Source organism: Chenopodium album, chromosome 2 (assembly GCF_948465745.1).
Source record: "Chenopodium album chromosome 2, dcCheAlbu1.1, whole genome shotgun sequence".
NCBI classification, from domain to species: Eukaryota; Viridiplantae; Streptophyta; class Magnoliopsida; order Caryophyllales; family Amaranthaceae; genus Chenopodium; species Chenopodium album.
In genome coordinates, this window is record NC_137835.1 from 17,358,148 (window position 1) to 17,374,396 (window position 16,249).

A 16,249-nucleotide genomic window follows, 5' to 3' on the forward strand; every position below is an offset into this window, starting at 1 on the left:
ATGAAAGACCATCCTTCCTCTTCCAAAAACACCTACTCTAGTAACAGTGCTACTACCTTTGACCTTAATGAAGTCTTAGCCATGGATAATCAAAGACCTAGAAACCAGCTAAAAAAGAATTTTTCTCTTATTGGGATTAGCTATGATACTGCCTTCGATCGACTCCATGCCAAGGGACTCATTACTCCAATTGGACCTATTCAAGATCCCCCACCTGAGAAGAGACTGCCTAGTTAGGACCCAAACGTACACTGCAAGTACCATCAAGGTAGGGGTCATACTACTGAGAGCTGTTGGAAGCTAAAAGAGGTCATCCAATATCTAATTGATAATAACAAGCTTCCCACACCTCTAAATGGCAAGAAGACTGGGTGATGATAAAACGGAGACACGAGGTGAGCTTCAACGACAAGATTTTGTGACCTCTTTTTCTATTTCTTTTATTCATCATTTTCCCAATAAGTTTAACATAGGCACCTTTCATTTTCCTTAGATTTACTTTGTAGGTTTTTCCTTTTTACCTTTTAATAAAATGAGCATTTCTTTTCTTGCATATGATTATCGCATATTTGCATTAAAAAAATCATGTTGAACTAAGCACAAGGTATACTTATGATTAGAGGCACTCCTTGTAGCCACATCATATCACCTTTCACCTTTCAAATATAGATCATTTCTTGATAAACCACTTTGAGCCTCGTCTAACGATAGACCTTTCTTTTTTCAACCCACATCTACCTAACCTTGGGATGGAATAGTGTGCAATTTACGCAATTTTCAAAGAATAAAAGCTTGAGTGATTTCAAAAGATTCAGATAGCAAAAAAGCAAAAAAATAATAAAAGTGTACAAAAGGGAAAGTGTTCCAATGTCATTGACATGAACATGTCTTTGATAAAAACACAGCTATCGACTACTTTGAGTATTGTTTTTGAAACTGACGTTTCTACAAACTCATTCAAAGTGGGGGCTTCTATAGACACCTAAAAATGTCTCCCCAAAACCAAACCCGATGATGAATAACCTTTCACCACCATTATTTGTCGGGTTGAGTATTTAATCTTTGGAGTGCTTAAATCCATGTTTTCGTTCAATACATTTCATAAACCAATCCAATTCATAGCTTATTTCCCTAAACCATAACATACTTTCCACTTTTCGTGTCCACATACAAAACCGAGATAAACTGATTTTGTGGCCCTATAATTTTGATCCAATTATTATTTGGTTGGATATACCTTTCAATAAGCTTTCCAACAATATATTATTAGCCCAATTTTGATTTAAAACGAATAAGATATGAGCAAAATACTAAATTCGGCCCAAAACCGACACCCTTTCACTAAAACGGACATATCTTAAAATCTACAAATGATTTTGACAGGATTCCAATTGGGTTGGAAAGTAGACTTCATAATATTTCCAATGATATATTATATGTCTTATTCCAAGTTACGGGTCAAGAAGCTTGGCACCAAATCATTGGTGGCGTCAAGAGGTAAAGATGGAGTGTGGTGGTGTGGTGATGGAAGGGGAACGGAGTTAATAATGTTGCTGTTTAAAGGTTGCGCAATTGCGGAGCGATTTACAGGCTTGTGTTGGATTCAACAGGGTGGAGGCGGTTTCAAGTGGGGTTAGGTTGGTTTTTGGATGCGTGAGGGCGGTTGTAAGGGTGTTATGAGGTGTTGTGGTGGTGGGGCGGTGGTGAAGATGGCGACATTGCTGGTGGTGCATGCATAGAAAAAAAAGAAAAAAAATTACAGATCATGTGACTGGCACGTGGGTGGTCAACGCCGGAAAAGTGAATCAACGGCTAGATTTCGGCAAGTGGTAGTCCCTTATAACATTTTTTTTAAAGAGGTAGTCATTTACAACATTTTTTTTTTTTTTGGTGCAAACTTACAACAATTTTTTTAAAAGGTAGTTTTTCACATAAATTCCTTATTTTTATAATAGAACTTGTATTATTAATTTTATTTCAAACTTTATTGAACATTCAAATTCATCATCTATTATGAAATATCCTAGATATTATTAGTTTATTTCGTTCTTCAATTGTTAAAAAAAAACTCCTTAAAATTGACATATATGTGGAAAAAAATTAGCATAAAAAGTGCAACATATTTTTGGGTTACATATTTCAAATAGTTATAGGGTTCTGTGTGTGAACATATGAAAACGATTATATCATTTTTGTTATTATGAATTTCTGTAAAATATACGTGTATAAAATCTAGTAAGGCATTAGATAGGATTCAATGGAATTTTTCACTTCACATACTCAAAGCCTATGGCTTCCCTGATCGTTGGATACAAATGATTCACCAAAGCATATCCACGGTCACCTATAATTCTCTTCTCAATGGTTCTACCTCAGGGACCCTTGTACCTCAATGTGTTCTTCGACAAGGTGATTCGCTCTCCCCATACCTTTTTCTATTCAGTATGGATATACTCTCCAGAATGCTACATTAAGGTCAAGATTTACAAATGTTCAAAGGGATCAAAATTTCAAGATCCATTCCGATTATTTCTCATCTCTTTTTTGCGGACGACGCCATGATCGTTTTCTAGGCTAATACTTCATCATGCACCAATATTATGGGAATTATTATCAACCGATTTACTAAAATTTCGGGTGAGGAATTCAATTTGTCAAAATCTCTTATTAAGTTCAGCCCAAATACTACCTCTCTTGTTCAAGCTGAATTTAAATCGCTTTTCCGAATAACTCAAGTTAGCCAGTTTGATGATCACCACATTTGTACCCCTATCGACTTCATGGGAAGGAAAAAAGATTAGTTACAATTTCTTATAGACAAGATTCTAAGTCAAATAAATTCTTTAAATGCTATCAGGCTTTCCTAAACCCAAAAATTAATTTTTATTAACTCTATTCTAGGTCATATGACCTCTCATGTTCTATCTTGCTTTGAGCTTTAGGCATCAGTTTCGAATAGAATTTATTCCTTACTTATTCAATTCTTTCGGTCTCATTCGGATAATAAAGGAATGTGTTTGGTCAATCGGGTTAAGTTCCATCTTCCTCGTGGAATAGGTGGGCTAGGAATTCGAGATATCTCTACCTTGATAAAGCTTTTCTCATGAAGTAAGTTTGGAGGTTTGTGAAGCATCCGCAACTTCTAGTTTCTAGAGTCTTTAGTTCTCTCTCTAAATTCCTCGCGGATCAACCTCTTCCAACGCATCAATTCACAAGACACTTCTTATGGCCTGTGTAGGTTGATTAGAGCTGATAGCTTACTACCAACAGGATGTGGTTGGAAAGTAGGGAATGATTGTTCCATTCTCGTTGGTACATCCAAATGGGTTAACTGGACCATTCCAGATTTCAAGCCTAGAATTCCTCTTCATGTCACTAAGGATTGGACGGTAAATTTTTTTTCAAATCCTTATGATCAATCTAGGGATGTAGACAAGGTCATGTCCTGCTTCCAACCAGACTCCGCGGCTACTATACTTGCTATGGAGCCCTCGGTTTAAACGGAACAAGATTGTCGTTACTGGTCTCGTACTCCTTCAAGGAAATACTCGGTTAAAACTGGATATGCTATGTTACAACAAAAACTTCCAACCACCACGACGTTTCTAAGAAAGTATATGTGTCACATAAACCCCTCAATTCTAAAAAAAGTCTATGTGTCACGTAAACCCCTCAATACGCCATATCATCCGTTCAACTTTTTATTACACCACATCACCCACTCAATGCTACGTGGTTTTCCCTTCCATTTGTTTCTCATGGCATGCCATTCAACTTTTAATCACGCCTAGCACTGTCAAAACGGTTTGACAGTTCGGGTTCGGTTCGGTTTGAAATCGATTCGGCATTAAATCGGGTCAGTTTGAAATCGGTTTAAGTGTCTCGCGGGTCAGTTCCAGTTCGGTTTAAATAGTTATCGGTTCGATTCTGATTCGGTTTATTCTTGAGCAGTTTTAATTCGATTAGGGTTGTAAACAATCCGGGTAGTAAACGGTTCGGTGCAGACGGGTTGCAGTTTGTTAACGATTCAGTGTAAACCGTTTTATCCCGGTTCAAACAGTTTCGGGTTGGAAACGGTTTCAGGTTAGATATAGTTCGGTTCTTTTTCGGTTCAGGTTATAACTAGTTCGGTTCTTTTTCGGTTCAGTTTATAATTGGTTCGGTTCTTTTTCGGTTCAGTTTATAATTGGTTTGGTTCTTTTTCGACTCAGTTTATGGCATGAGGATTTTTAGTGGCAGGAAGATATTTTATACCATGATAATAAATTTTCAATAAATATTAATTTGGCAGGAAGAATTTTTGTACTATGATAATTAAATTTCATTTAAAACACCTTTTAACTTAATTTTAATATTCTTTTTATAGTAAGCAGTTTGTAGTCGATTCGTTTACAAGCGGTCCGGTTCATAAACGATTCGGTTTGCAATGGGTTCGGTTTATATACAGTTCGGTGCAAACGGGTTGTGGGTTGTTAACAGTTCGGTGTAAACGGTTTTTATCCCGGTTCAAACGGTTTCGGGTTGAAAGCGATTTCGGGTTAGAACAGTTTGGCTCTTTTTCGGTTCGGTTTGATTTCACTTCGGTTTAGAACTAGTTCGGTTCATTAACGGGTTCGGTTCTTATACGGCTTAACGTTATTCGGATCGGTTCGATTTCGGGTTCATTCACATACGGTTTGGGTCGGTTTTCGATTTTAAAAAAAACGGTTTTTAATCGATTCGGTTCTCATTTGGGTCGGTTTGTTTCAAGCAGTTAAACAGTTTCGGTTTGTAATTTGACAGCACTAATTACGCCACATCACTCTCTTAATGGTACATGGTTTTCCCTTCCATTTGTTTCCCATGGCATGTCATAATAAAGTACTCCACAAGATTAGAACATGCAATCTCTGATTTTAAAACCAAGTGTCTTACTACCAAGCTATGTGATATTTTATACTATATTTTGAATACAACATATTAATATTTATAAAAAATTTAATTACAAGAAAAAATGTACAGACCCGGTGCAGTACTGGGCCCAAATACTAGTTTATACTTTTAAAACTTGTGACTAATGTATTGATAAAAACCAATACAGCTAATCAATCCCTTGTATTTCTTTACCACTAAATTATTGAATTTGGGGGAGCTATGATGATTAGATATCACTCCTAAATCTCAATTAAAATGGTTCAACTCACAAGTTTATTCATCAATAACTTACTAGAGCAATACAGCTGATCCAAATTACACATTTAATAACTCTTACCACCTCCTCCGGCCTTCCTATCCCTCAATGTTCCCAGTGAACCCCCTCGACTCTTCTTCCTACAGCTAATGCCAGTGCTAACATCCTATCAGTCGGAGTAGTATTATCACTGTCACTATCTTTCATGACATACACTGACTGTTACTAAACCCAAGCTTCTGCAGGCAGAAGTATCCAATTCTACCTTAATTTAGCTACTAGTCAGAGCAACCTATCATACTAGTCATAACATGCTAATTTTGGACAAGCATAATATTGATGAAACACATTGCAATTTCTACGATAATGATGCAGCAAACGGTGCCAATCTCTTTTTGGCAACCTTAGACCTATAGCACCATACCTCAAATGCCTCAGTTAAGTCGGGATACTGAATATGTTGATTATCCAACCATTCTGTTAAAATCTCCGCCTGATGCCGTGATGGCAACGCAAGTATGATTGAAACAAAGGCAGACTCCAAGGTCTGCCACACCTCACAATCTATTTTCAGCTTCAAATTATCCTCCTCGGTATCAGATGGAGCAGTATCGATCAAAGGCTTTGTAACTCTTGCAAAGGGGAGCCATAACTTTACCATGTGAAGCCTCTTTGCAGTTGGCAAAATAACATTTCCATACCCGACTGCTTCTAATACTTTTGTTGCTACCTCGATCACCTTCATCTTTGTCTCAAGCGTTTCTACTTCTAAACTTGCTTTCATAACAAGCTTGACAATCATATCAGAAACCTCTAGCCAAAAAATCACTAAATCTCTCATTATTTCAAGTTTAGCAGATATCTGACATGCCCATGATAGATCCGATAAATATGATTGTAGCAGCTCAAACTTTTCAGCCGCAACAACTGTTGCTTCAAGCTCGTTCAATAAAGATTCTAGAAGAACACTAAATCTCAATAAGAGTCTTTTAATACAGTCTCTCACCTCTAACTTCAGCTCATCACATGAAGTGAGAAGTGGAGCATCATCATCCTCAGCAAGCATGTACTCTAGTTGCTCTTGGGCCGAAGTTTTGAGATCCTTCAATGATGAAGGTGGTGATGAAGTGGCAAATCGAATGGCTGACATAAATATCCTCCAAATGGCTCCCTGATCTACTGGTTGGAGGCGGGCTAGAATCGAGTTAGCTGTGGGTCCAATGACCGGTATGGTATGTAGAATTTCCTCCTCCTCAGCCTCTTCCCAAGGGACAGCTTCCAAATACTCTACCGAAGAAGTAATAATTTGAGGGCATCCAAGTTCAACAGCCACTCGAAGGATGCCAAGGGTGTTTCGAACCCCATGCCAACTTTCAGAAATCAAGCTGTCAGGAACATAGAGGAGACGTAGGAGAGTGATATTGTAGTCAAACTCAGATTCTTGGCAATGAACCTCAACACAGCTGCGCGCATCAAGGATCTGACATGTTGGCCAAGTGTCAGAGAGACGATCAGCAAAATACTTACTTTTCTTGACAAGGATGGAGGAGTGGCAATATAACCACTCATCACGAGCTTCAGGAGTCCGCAGCCTAACAACAACATCACTAGTTGGTCGGTCATTAAATTTGAATGAAGAAGCTAATCCATTTTCCTGCTCAAAGGACATTGAGGACCCCAAATTAAAAGAATTAATTAGTATAGAAAATATGGTGTGCAACCAACATATATACACAAATAAATCAATCCATCAAAGCCTAATGTATATTTTTACTCATTAGCAAACTTTTTCATTAAACTTGGCCACAGCTTCTTACTTGAGCTCAACTCAGGCTGCAAGTGCACTCAAAGTTAGGCCGCCAATTGTGCATTTCAAGCTTGAGTCAAGCTCAGGTCCGAGCTATAGCAAAACTGAGTTAAGTCAGACTGAAGCTCCACTCAGCCCATTATCACCCATGGTATTAAGAATCTTCTTCCAGCTCAAAAATTTCAACAGGGTACAAAATGCATCCCGGTTAAAAGTTTTTACAACATTCTATCACCCTATTCTCTCCACAGTCAGTTGCAGAGAGACGACATAGCAGCAAATTCGGGAAAGGATAAAAGAAATAAGAACTGCAATATTAGTTTTCAGTGAAAAAGCCAACTGGTCTAAATACTTACAGGCTTCTCCATTCAACTGACAGGCAGCTTTGGGCATGAAGCAACCAATCATGACAACTACAGATTCACAAAACAATGAAAAGCGAGTTAAAAAGATTAGCAGAATATACAACTAAAAGCCTTTTTTTTTTTTTTTTGTGAAGGCATACAACTAAAAGACCTTGAGCCAATATAGAATAGCATGAAATAATATAAGGCCAATGATATAATTCTACGGGGGCTATTAAAGTTAGTAGGCACCATCAAAAAGGAAACCAATCAGTAAGATCCAAATGAAGTTAGTCAGCTACTAAAGATAACACATTGATCACTATATCAACATGCTGTACATTGAGAAACAAGACAATGTCTTTTGTCAAATTGCAAAAAGTCTTATACACATAATTCGAGTTGAATTCATTTTACTCTAGTGCTCTAACCTCATATTCCCCTATCGTCACTCAAATGTTCTAATCATTTTTCCTCTTCATTGAAGGCACTCTCAACTCCCATAACATAAGAAAAACGAAAAAAAAAATTGAAATTATGTATTCACCCTCTCATCAGGTCAAACTAGAAAAGACAGTTTCCCAAAATGTCAATTCATAAACTATTATTATAGTTTAGATGCATTTTAATCGATTTCTCTAAGACCCTTGGTCCTGCCATTAAGCACAAACTCAACTTCTTCAGAAAGACATCAATTGAAATAATGTACTTGCTTTCTTATAAAAATATGTCACTATTTCTATTCAGCTACAACAGCAAGATTAACAGTTTCCCAAACCATGTACAGTCAGAGCATAGTTTTCCCCAAACATCTTCCCATTTAAAATTCATTTCCTATATAAGGGATTGAAAAGTAACATTATCATGAATAATATAAAACAAATATAAGTATATAACCAACCCAATCATAGAAAAAAATAAAGAAATAGGAGTAGAATTAGATATCTATTAACAAACAGCTCACCAATAGCTTAATAAACTAACATGACCTAGTAGAACAATTTCCCATCAAACTATTCGTAAGTTAACTGTAAAGGACAAATGAACACATTTAAGTCAAGAATTGAAAACCGACAACTCATAAGTCAGCAACTACAAATAAGGACACATCCACTCGATTCATGGAATGGCAGCACAAGATTCAGCATTCCTTAGACCAAATCAGGAGAGAATGAAAATTTAAGACATAATTACATCTTCCTACAATATAAGAGGAATTTTTCCGTAAAATAGAAGCATAAGAAATCAAACTGAATTTCGAGTAATACATGAACTCTGCTATCGGTCAGTCAAAAGGTTGATTGCTTCATTAGTTACTGCTTTGTCAGCATCAGGAATATTTGCAAGCATTATCAACTGATAGTATTGATGAAATAATTTACAGGAGAGATAAGTAAATGCTGCAAGTTACGCACGTAAAATGAAGAGCACACAAATCTCCATGTTCATTTAGCATCCTCAAAATAAGCAGAATTGAGTTATATCTGTAAGCATAACAAAACTATAGTTGACTGATCCAAAAACTCAAAGCCAAAGTACAACAATGATAGACGACATAGCTCAAGGTTCTCTAGAATTTTTACCACTAAAATGTCTCCTCATGTGTTGAAAAAAATTTGCTGATCTTTACCACTACAATGTCTGTCTACAATGCGGTACTTGCTGAAGAAATTGATGCTTAAGACCCATAATCGTATAAGAAAGAGTCACTAATAATTGGTCGATTAGAACAGATTGTGCAGGTAGCTCGAGTGCCTAACTGGCCACAATGGTACTCAAATTCCTATTACTCTCCCTTATTTCTTTCGTTTGATTCATCCGCATAAGCTCTACAGATGTAATTCTATCTTAAAACTTGTGCAAAATTCATCCGCAAAGGGTGTTTTTGTTTTTTTTTTTTTTTTTTTTTGGTTTTAAATCAAATCTCTTCTCTCTCACGAGACTCTAGCCTAGAAGCGCTAAAGGCGCTGTACCTTGTGCCTTGCACTCCGCCGAAGGTGATTAGAGTTGCCCTGCAGCTGTAAGTCACTGGGACGGGGCGTGTCTGATGGGATTGGGTTTACACTGCTCTTCACCTTTTGCCTAGGCTCATCTGAGGGGAGCTCTTCCAAACTAAGATCAACAAACTCATCACTATCATCTACATAAACATCATCTACACCAATGTATTCTTCCATCTCACTTTCATCATCCGATGTCATCATTTTAATAGATGTTTTGTGAGACAAGCTACTAGCATGACCCTTTCCTCTATTAGCTTTAAATAAGGAGGGCTTGGTACCATGCCTAACCACCCTTGATGCCGCAGTGACATGGCTAGGATCACAGGTTCCAACAACTCCACCAACTGCACCCCAATTTGAATTATCACCATCTAACACAAAATTACCTTCATCAGCACAAGAGTTCTCATCCATTTTCCCAAGTAGCCACTCATTACAATCATCAATCTCTTCCAAGAGAATGGGATTGGTGGGATCTTTCCTACTGTATCGGCATTGCAATGCACGATTGAATTTCACAAAGACCAGATCATTCAATCTACCTTGTGCCAATTTGTTTTTCTTCTTGGTACGGAGCTGTTAGAGGTTAAAATGTATAAGTTTATGTTATCAAAACTTAGTTCAATAATAGTATAAGTAAATTATCCACTTACAAGTTGAAAACCATCCCAATTCCTTTCACAACCAATAGCACTACATGTGAGGCTAAGAACTCTCATCGCAAACTTCTGGAGGTTGGGTGTTGAACATCCATATGTAAACCACCACTCCGCTATTAACAACCAAACATTGATAAATTCAATAAGTAGTGTAAGACAACAAAGATATAAATGATTGGCATCCTAAATTCAAAAAAAAAATTTATTTTATTTTTACCAGGAGGTTTTGTCTTCCTTTGCCTAACAGCTATGGGTAGGCCAAAGAGACTGGAAGCACTTCGATATGCATCGAATTCAAAACTAATCTTGTCTTGAAGATCAATTTCTGGGACCAGCCGTGTAAGGCAATCAAGAAAACCCGTCATAACTTCTTCACAACCTGATACATCAGGGTTATCGTAATGAAATTCTGGATTTAGAAAATAGCCTGCTGCATGCAAAGGCTAATGAAGTTGACGATTCCATCTTTCATCAATATACTCAAACGCTTTCTTGTAGTGCTCCTCCGTGGTACAACTATTAGCGATAGCTTCTTTGGCTCTGTCCATAGCTTCATATATGTATCCTATGGACGGCGTTTTCTCTTCATCAAGCATTCTTAAAATCTTAATTAGTGGTCCTGACAACTTGAGAGCATAAACAACATTCTCCCAAAAAGTGTCTTGCAAAATAAAGGATGCAACTTTCTTTGCCCCCACTTCTTTTGGCCGATTGGAAGAATTCCATTCCTGAGATTTGACCATCTTCTTTAAGTTGTTTCTTTGCTTGTGAAATTGTGCAAGAGTAATGAAAGATGATGCAAATCTAGCGATTGTTGGCCGACACAGAATTCCTTGATTTGTGAACCTTCTCGTCATGTTCACAAGAGACACATGGCTATTTATATAGTCATTGATAAAATTGCACTTCTTCAATGCATCCTTAACTTTAGCAATTTTTCCAATATCCTCCAGCATGAGATCAATACAATGTGTCGCACATGGAGTCCAGTAGAGACATGGCCTATTGGCCTCTAGTAATCTTCCTAAAAGTTTATAAAAATAGGAAAATAAAAAACAAATTCAAATTATTATCATACCATAAATTAAAAAATACATAAAACAAAGGAAAAATAAAAAGAAAGGAGCTCATATTCTTACCTGCTTTAACATAATTAGGTGTATAACTCGTCACCAATTAGACCACATTCTTCTCTCCAATTTCCTCCACCATGTTATCCAACATTTGAAATAGCAAGTTAACATCTTCCACAATTTCAGACACATCTATTGATTTTATGAACACGGTGCCCTTTGAAGAGCTGACTAGAAAATTCACAAAATCCTTATCAACAACCGAATTATGCCATCCATCAACTAGAATTGAACAACCTTTTTGTGCCCACTCTTTTTTATGCTCCTCCATTTGCTTAAGAATGTCGTCTACTTCCTTCTGAAGGAGGGGAGCTTCTAGCTCATGCACGCTTGGTGGTTTCAAGCCAGGACCATATTGTCCAATTGATTCAATCATCTCTCCAAAACTTTCATAATTTGCTGCACTAAATGGAATTCCCGCATCATAAAACCACCTACCTATATCTCTACATAATTTATCCCTAAACTCCTCATCACAATTACCTCGTTGCTTCCCTTCATGCCCATCCTTTCTACACTTAATTGCATCTTCACGACTAGGAGTGAAGTACATGTCCACCCGACTCATTTTTCTTAGTCTTTTAGCCAGTTTACCCGAGCTACCTCCCTTCGAGTTCAATGTTTCCCAATCTTCTTCCTCGTCATTATAATCATCAACATCATGTTGAGTTACCCTTGGTAATATTTGACCACCACTCTTTGCTAGTTGCTTCTTTATCATAAAAGACTTCACTTCCTCCCTTACATGCTCCGGACAACTAAAGCATTTAGTCACATTTCTAAATCCTCCAACCAAATGTTGCTTTAAACGATAAGCCCCTCCCTTAGTTACTTTACCACAAAAGTTGCAAGTAAAATTGTTCCTATTATTAAGTTCCGGACTTCCATATTTCCTTGCCGGATCCTTAGGGTCCAATGAACACGGAGAGGAAATCGCCAAATCCAAATTACCAGAATTCATCATCTTAATCCTCAAACCACTAAACAACAAGCTGAAAACACAAAAAAAAATACAACCAAAATAAACAAAAGACCTACCACACTACCAATTAAACAAAAAAGAAACCAAGAAAAGATCATATACCTCAAATCAGCGTCAAGGAGAGTCAGCAAAGTCGAGCCGACAAACTCAGCCTTCACTACCGAACAATGCTGGTATGGTAATGCTGCAGCAGGGCACAGCTAGGGTTTTCCGGCCTTCGAAGTACAGAGAATTGAGATCCAACTATCCAAAGGATTTGTTTTTTTATACAGACGCGCATCAAACACCACAAAGCGCAAAGGCGGCTCGCCTTGCGCCTCCACTAAAAGCGTATACAGGCGCGCGCCTGCCGTAGGCTCGCCGCGCCTTTTGAAACTAACTTTTTTTTTTTTTTTTTTTTTTTGAAAGGGGCCTTTTGAAACTAACTTGATTAAACTAAAAAACAAACACATTTATACACATTTATCCTTTGCATTCGGCTATTCCAAATATGAGATTATGATATTAAATTGGTTTCTTAGTCATTAGTGATTATTCTAATTAAAGCACAACAAAGCATACAAATAGTCGTTTGTTTTCAATTAATTGTATAATTCAAATCATCACCCAAATTCTAACACTCAAATTAACAATCTAAAAGAGTAATAACAAAAAAAAATTGCATACAAATACACAAAATGATGATGAAAAAAAATAAAAGTATTAATAATGTTAAAAAAGTAGTAAAATACCTTGATTTTATGAGTTCCAATCTTGCATTGCATGATTAGAATTAGAATATTTGCACAGAATATTTGCACATAATTCCAAGGTTTGAAATTGGTAAAGCAATTGATTTGAGCAAAACTACTTTCTCTCTCTCTTCGACTTTCACAGTTTGAGTTGAGAGTTGAAAGTGTCTAATTTGTGTTTTGTCTGAAAGAAAGTGATAATATGACATGAGCACGTGGAGTTTAACAGTTAGTTTCATGGGCATTGTCTCAGATTGGGCCGGATTATATTTTGTCGGCCCCAAAATATAGGCAAACATTTTTTAACGTTTTTTTTTTTTTTTATTTAAATGTGTTCTCCCAGTTCACCCTTTGGGCTAATCCGGATTTGAGAATCCGTTCTGAATGATTAGGTTTTACTCCTAAGTGGCCCGATTTCCTTTATTGTTGTTTGTTAAGCACATTCTTTCATTCCCTTTACCCTCCCTATTACCCCAAATCCTTCTGACTTTATTCCCCACCCCCCTTAGACTTTTCCATTCCCTTCCCTTAGCCACCCCTCCACCACCACACCCACACCTAGCCACCACCCTTTCACCACCCAGTCGTACCTCCACGGCTCCACCAACCTTTGCCTCCCCTTCCCCGACCAACGCCACCCCTTCCCCGAGCCTCCACGACCATCGAAAAACCTAAAAAAAACCAACCCTCTTCACTGTTAATCCGTCGAACAACCCTCCCCCACCATCGAAACCCTAGGCGCTAGGGTTTTGATGGTGGGGGAGGGTTGTTCAATGGATTTCACGGGGAGTGGTGAGGTTTTTCAGCAGTTTTAGCGGTGTTAGGGTTTTTTTAGGCTAAGGAGATTTTCGGGGGAGGGACGACCTCCGCTGGGTCGACGAGGGACGGGGGAAGGCTGGCGAAGGGCGACGAATGGTGGGGGAGGTGTAGCGACTGGTTTGGTGGTGGTTCGGTGGTGGTTTGGTGGTGGGAACGTTGGAGAGTGAATGTAACTGGTGGTTGTGTGGTGGTGGGAATAGAGGGAGTGTTTCCCTTTGTTTTAAAACAAACAACATCACAAATTTTAGGTATTTTCATTCCATTCTTCTCCTTTCCCTTTGTTCATTCCATTCCGATTTCCTCGTGCGTAGGACTGCTAATCGGGCGAGCCGAGCCCGAACTATGGTCAGCTCGACTCGTGATCATTTAAATTTGTTCGAACTCGAACCGAATTCGAACCTTTATGAGTCAAGCTTCGACCAAGCCGAGCTTTGACTAAACGTTGACCGAGCTGAACTCGAACTGTTCACGAACAACCTTGATTTATTCTTAGCCCTAATTTACTTGTCTTCTTTATTGTTCATTATTAATTTTTTTTACTTTGTAACGAGTTTATTGTTTTAATAATGAAAATACTAACTTATTGTTGTGTAATATCTATTGATAAAAAAATTTATATTTATATACATGATTTTTTTATATGAAAAAAATAAACGAACTTGTTCACGAACTTTTCGAGCCGAGCTTGGCATAACTCAGCTTGGCTCGTTTAGGTCTCGAGCCGAACTCAAACCCGAGTCGAGCCACCACGAATCAAGCTTTGACCGAATCAAGCTCGAATAGTTCACAAATAGCTCAGTCTCACTATCACCCCTACTCGTGCGAACCAAACGACCCCTTAGTTAATTAGACTTGAAATGTCGCAAAATAACCATTTAATTAACAAAATAAGGAAAAAAATTATCTTTTATGCATTGTGTATCAAAAAACTTTTGCTTCAACCATCACCTTAAAAATTAGAGTGTTAACCACTAAACTATCACCATATTACATGTCATTCTATCAAATTTAAATGTAAATAAGGATGTCAATCATGAAATTAATGACATAACTTGGGATATCATTCAGGCCTAAAAGCTACTTCCTATGTTCTTTTTTACTTGACTTGTTTCTTTTATTACACTTGCCTATGCAAAACTTTAATTATCTATAAGTATAAATTATAAAAGTTATATATTATTGTTCCAGATATGGATCCAAGGGTTATGTCGGGTGAGCTGGGTCCCGTGAACAACCTACACACGGCAGCACACGTAAGCTGCCCTCGGGGGTGGCTCGAGGAACCCCCCTCCGAAGCTTAAGTTAGAGAGTGTTTAGAGAGAGAAAGTGTACTTAGAGAGATATAGAAAGTGTAATAACTTGAGTGTCTAACCTCTTTTTCGTTGTACTTTACCCTCTATTTATAGGCGTACTATCTCCTTCGTGGAGAGTTTAGCCTGGTCAATCCTGCGGGCTGACTCTGCCGGGCTGATGAGCCCTCCTTTAGTTGCTTATTCGGCGGTGAGTGTGCACCCTGGGGGCTGGGCGATAGTTCAGCGGGAGCTATCCTATACAACTAGCCCCTCAAGAGGTGGTATGAGGTCACTCATGCTGACTCTTTGCCTGTAAGAACGTTCTTCTCAACTAAGCCCAGTTGGAAGGAATAGCTCAGCAGGAGCTATCCCCTACAACTAGCCCCTCAAGAGATGGAGTGAGGTTCTTTCATGTCAGCTGTTCTGTGCTTGTAGCCTTATCGGCCTTGACTCAACGGGTCGTCTGACTGAAATAACCTACACACTCCTAGCCTCTCAAGTCTCTAAGGTGTTGAGGCGCCCTGGAGACTTGGGAGGTCAGGCATTGGTATTGTTGAGTCCGTTGCCTTATTGCTTGTATGGTGACATTGGTTACTTAAGAAGTGACGAACTCACAGAGAGGAATTTCGATCACTTCCGTTGAAGTCTGGGAAATGACGAGCTTGCAGAGAGGATTTTCGATCACTCCCGCTGAAGTCTGAGAAATGACGAGCTTGCAGAGAGGATTTTCGATCACTCCCGCTGAAGTCTGAGAAATGACGAGCTTGCAGAGAGGATTATCGATCACTCCCGCTGAAGTCTGAGAAATGACGAGCTTGTAGAGAGGATTTTCGATCGCTCCCGCTGAAGTGCTCACTTCTCAAAAAAAAAATTATTTATTATTATTTTTTTTTTGTTTTTTTGTTTTTTTTTTTGGGGAGGGGGGGCGGGAATCGCATTTGCATGAGTGGGACACGTGTTGGCAATCCGGGCTGTCAGTTTGATTTTACTAAAGTGACAAGGCGGTTTGGCTTTGCCTTGTGTCTAACTGCCCATTTACTCCATATTAATTTCACTGTCCCCCTCTTTCACTTATTTCTTTTACGCCTCCAATTTTTTCATCTTCCCTTTTTGTTACTTTGGCATTTTTAAATTTTCGCTCTTTGCTCCTCCTCTGTCTAGTGTCTCTGATCCTCCATTGTTGTGGTAAGTTCTTGCTTCTTCGTCTTTATTTTTGTCCTGACTTTCGCTTTACTTGCTTTTTCTCCTTTAATTCTTGCTCGTTTGTTAACTTTTTCCTTCTTTGTTCTTCTTAATTGCAGATTCGGAC

At 38.2% G+C, this 16,249-nt stretch overlaps 3 protein-coding genes across 4 annotated transcripts; all 3 read right to left on the bottom strand.

Moving 5' to 3' along the window:
* Nucleotides 1–4,977: 4,977 nt before the first annotated feature.
* LOC145596916 (BTB/POZ domain-containing protein At3g05675-like) lies at nucleotides 4,978–13,150 on the bottom strand. 2 transcript variants are annotated; one of them, XM_081653110.1, is made up of 5 exons: nucleotides 10,201–11,003; nucleotides 9,978–10,096; nucleotides 8,905–9,900; nucleotides 7,334–7,390; nucleotides 4,978–6,824 (listed from the first exon to the last, which is right to left on the bottom strand). In XM_081653110.1, the coding sequence occupies exons 4-5, from the start codon at nucleotides 7,343–7,345 to the stop codon at nucleotides 5,529–5,531; spliced, it is 1,308 nt and encodes a 435-aa protein (XP_081509236.1). In that variant the 5' UTR covers nucleotides 7,346–7,390; nucleotides 8,905–9,900; nucleotides 9,978–10,096; nucleotides 10,201–11,003; the 3' UTR covers nucleotides 4,978–5,528. The 2 variants fall into 2 exon arrangements, with proteins under 2 accessions (XP_081509236.1, XP_081509240.1); XM_081653114.1 differs by lacking the exons at nucleotides 8,905–9,900; nucleotides 9,978–10,096; nucleotides 10,201–11,003 and adding an exon at nucleotides 12,830–13,150.
* On the bottom strand, nucleotides 8,600–10,348 carry LOC145569552 (uncharacterized). The gene is made up of 4 exons (XM_081628865.1): nucleotides 10,201–10,348; nucleotides 9,978–10,096; nucleotides 9,295–9,900; nucleotides 8,600–8,677 (listed from the first exon to the last, which is right to left on the bottom strand). Exons 1-4 carry the CDS (start codon nucleotides 10,346–10,348, stop codon nucleotides 8,600–8,602), a joined length of 951 nt encoding a protein of 316 aa, XP_081484991.1.
* Nucleotides 11,022–12,862, bottom strand: LOC145596928 (uncharacterized). The gene is made up of 2 exons (XM_081653122.1): nucleotides 12,201–12,862; nucleotides 11,022–12,108 (listed from the first exon to the last, which is right to left on the bottom strand). The coding sequence occupies exon 2, from the start codon at nucleotides 12,078–12,080 to the stop codon at nucleotides 11,160–11,162; it is 921 nt and encodes a 306-aa protein (XP_081509248.1). The 5' UTR covers nucleotides 12,081–12,108; nucleotides 12,201–12,862; the 3' UTR covers nucleotides 11,022–11,159.
* Nucleotides 13,151–16,249: the final 3,099 nt, after the last annotated feature.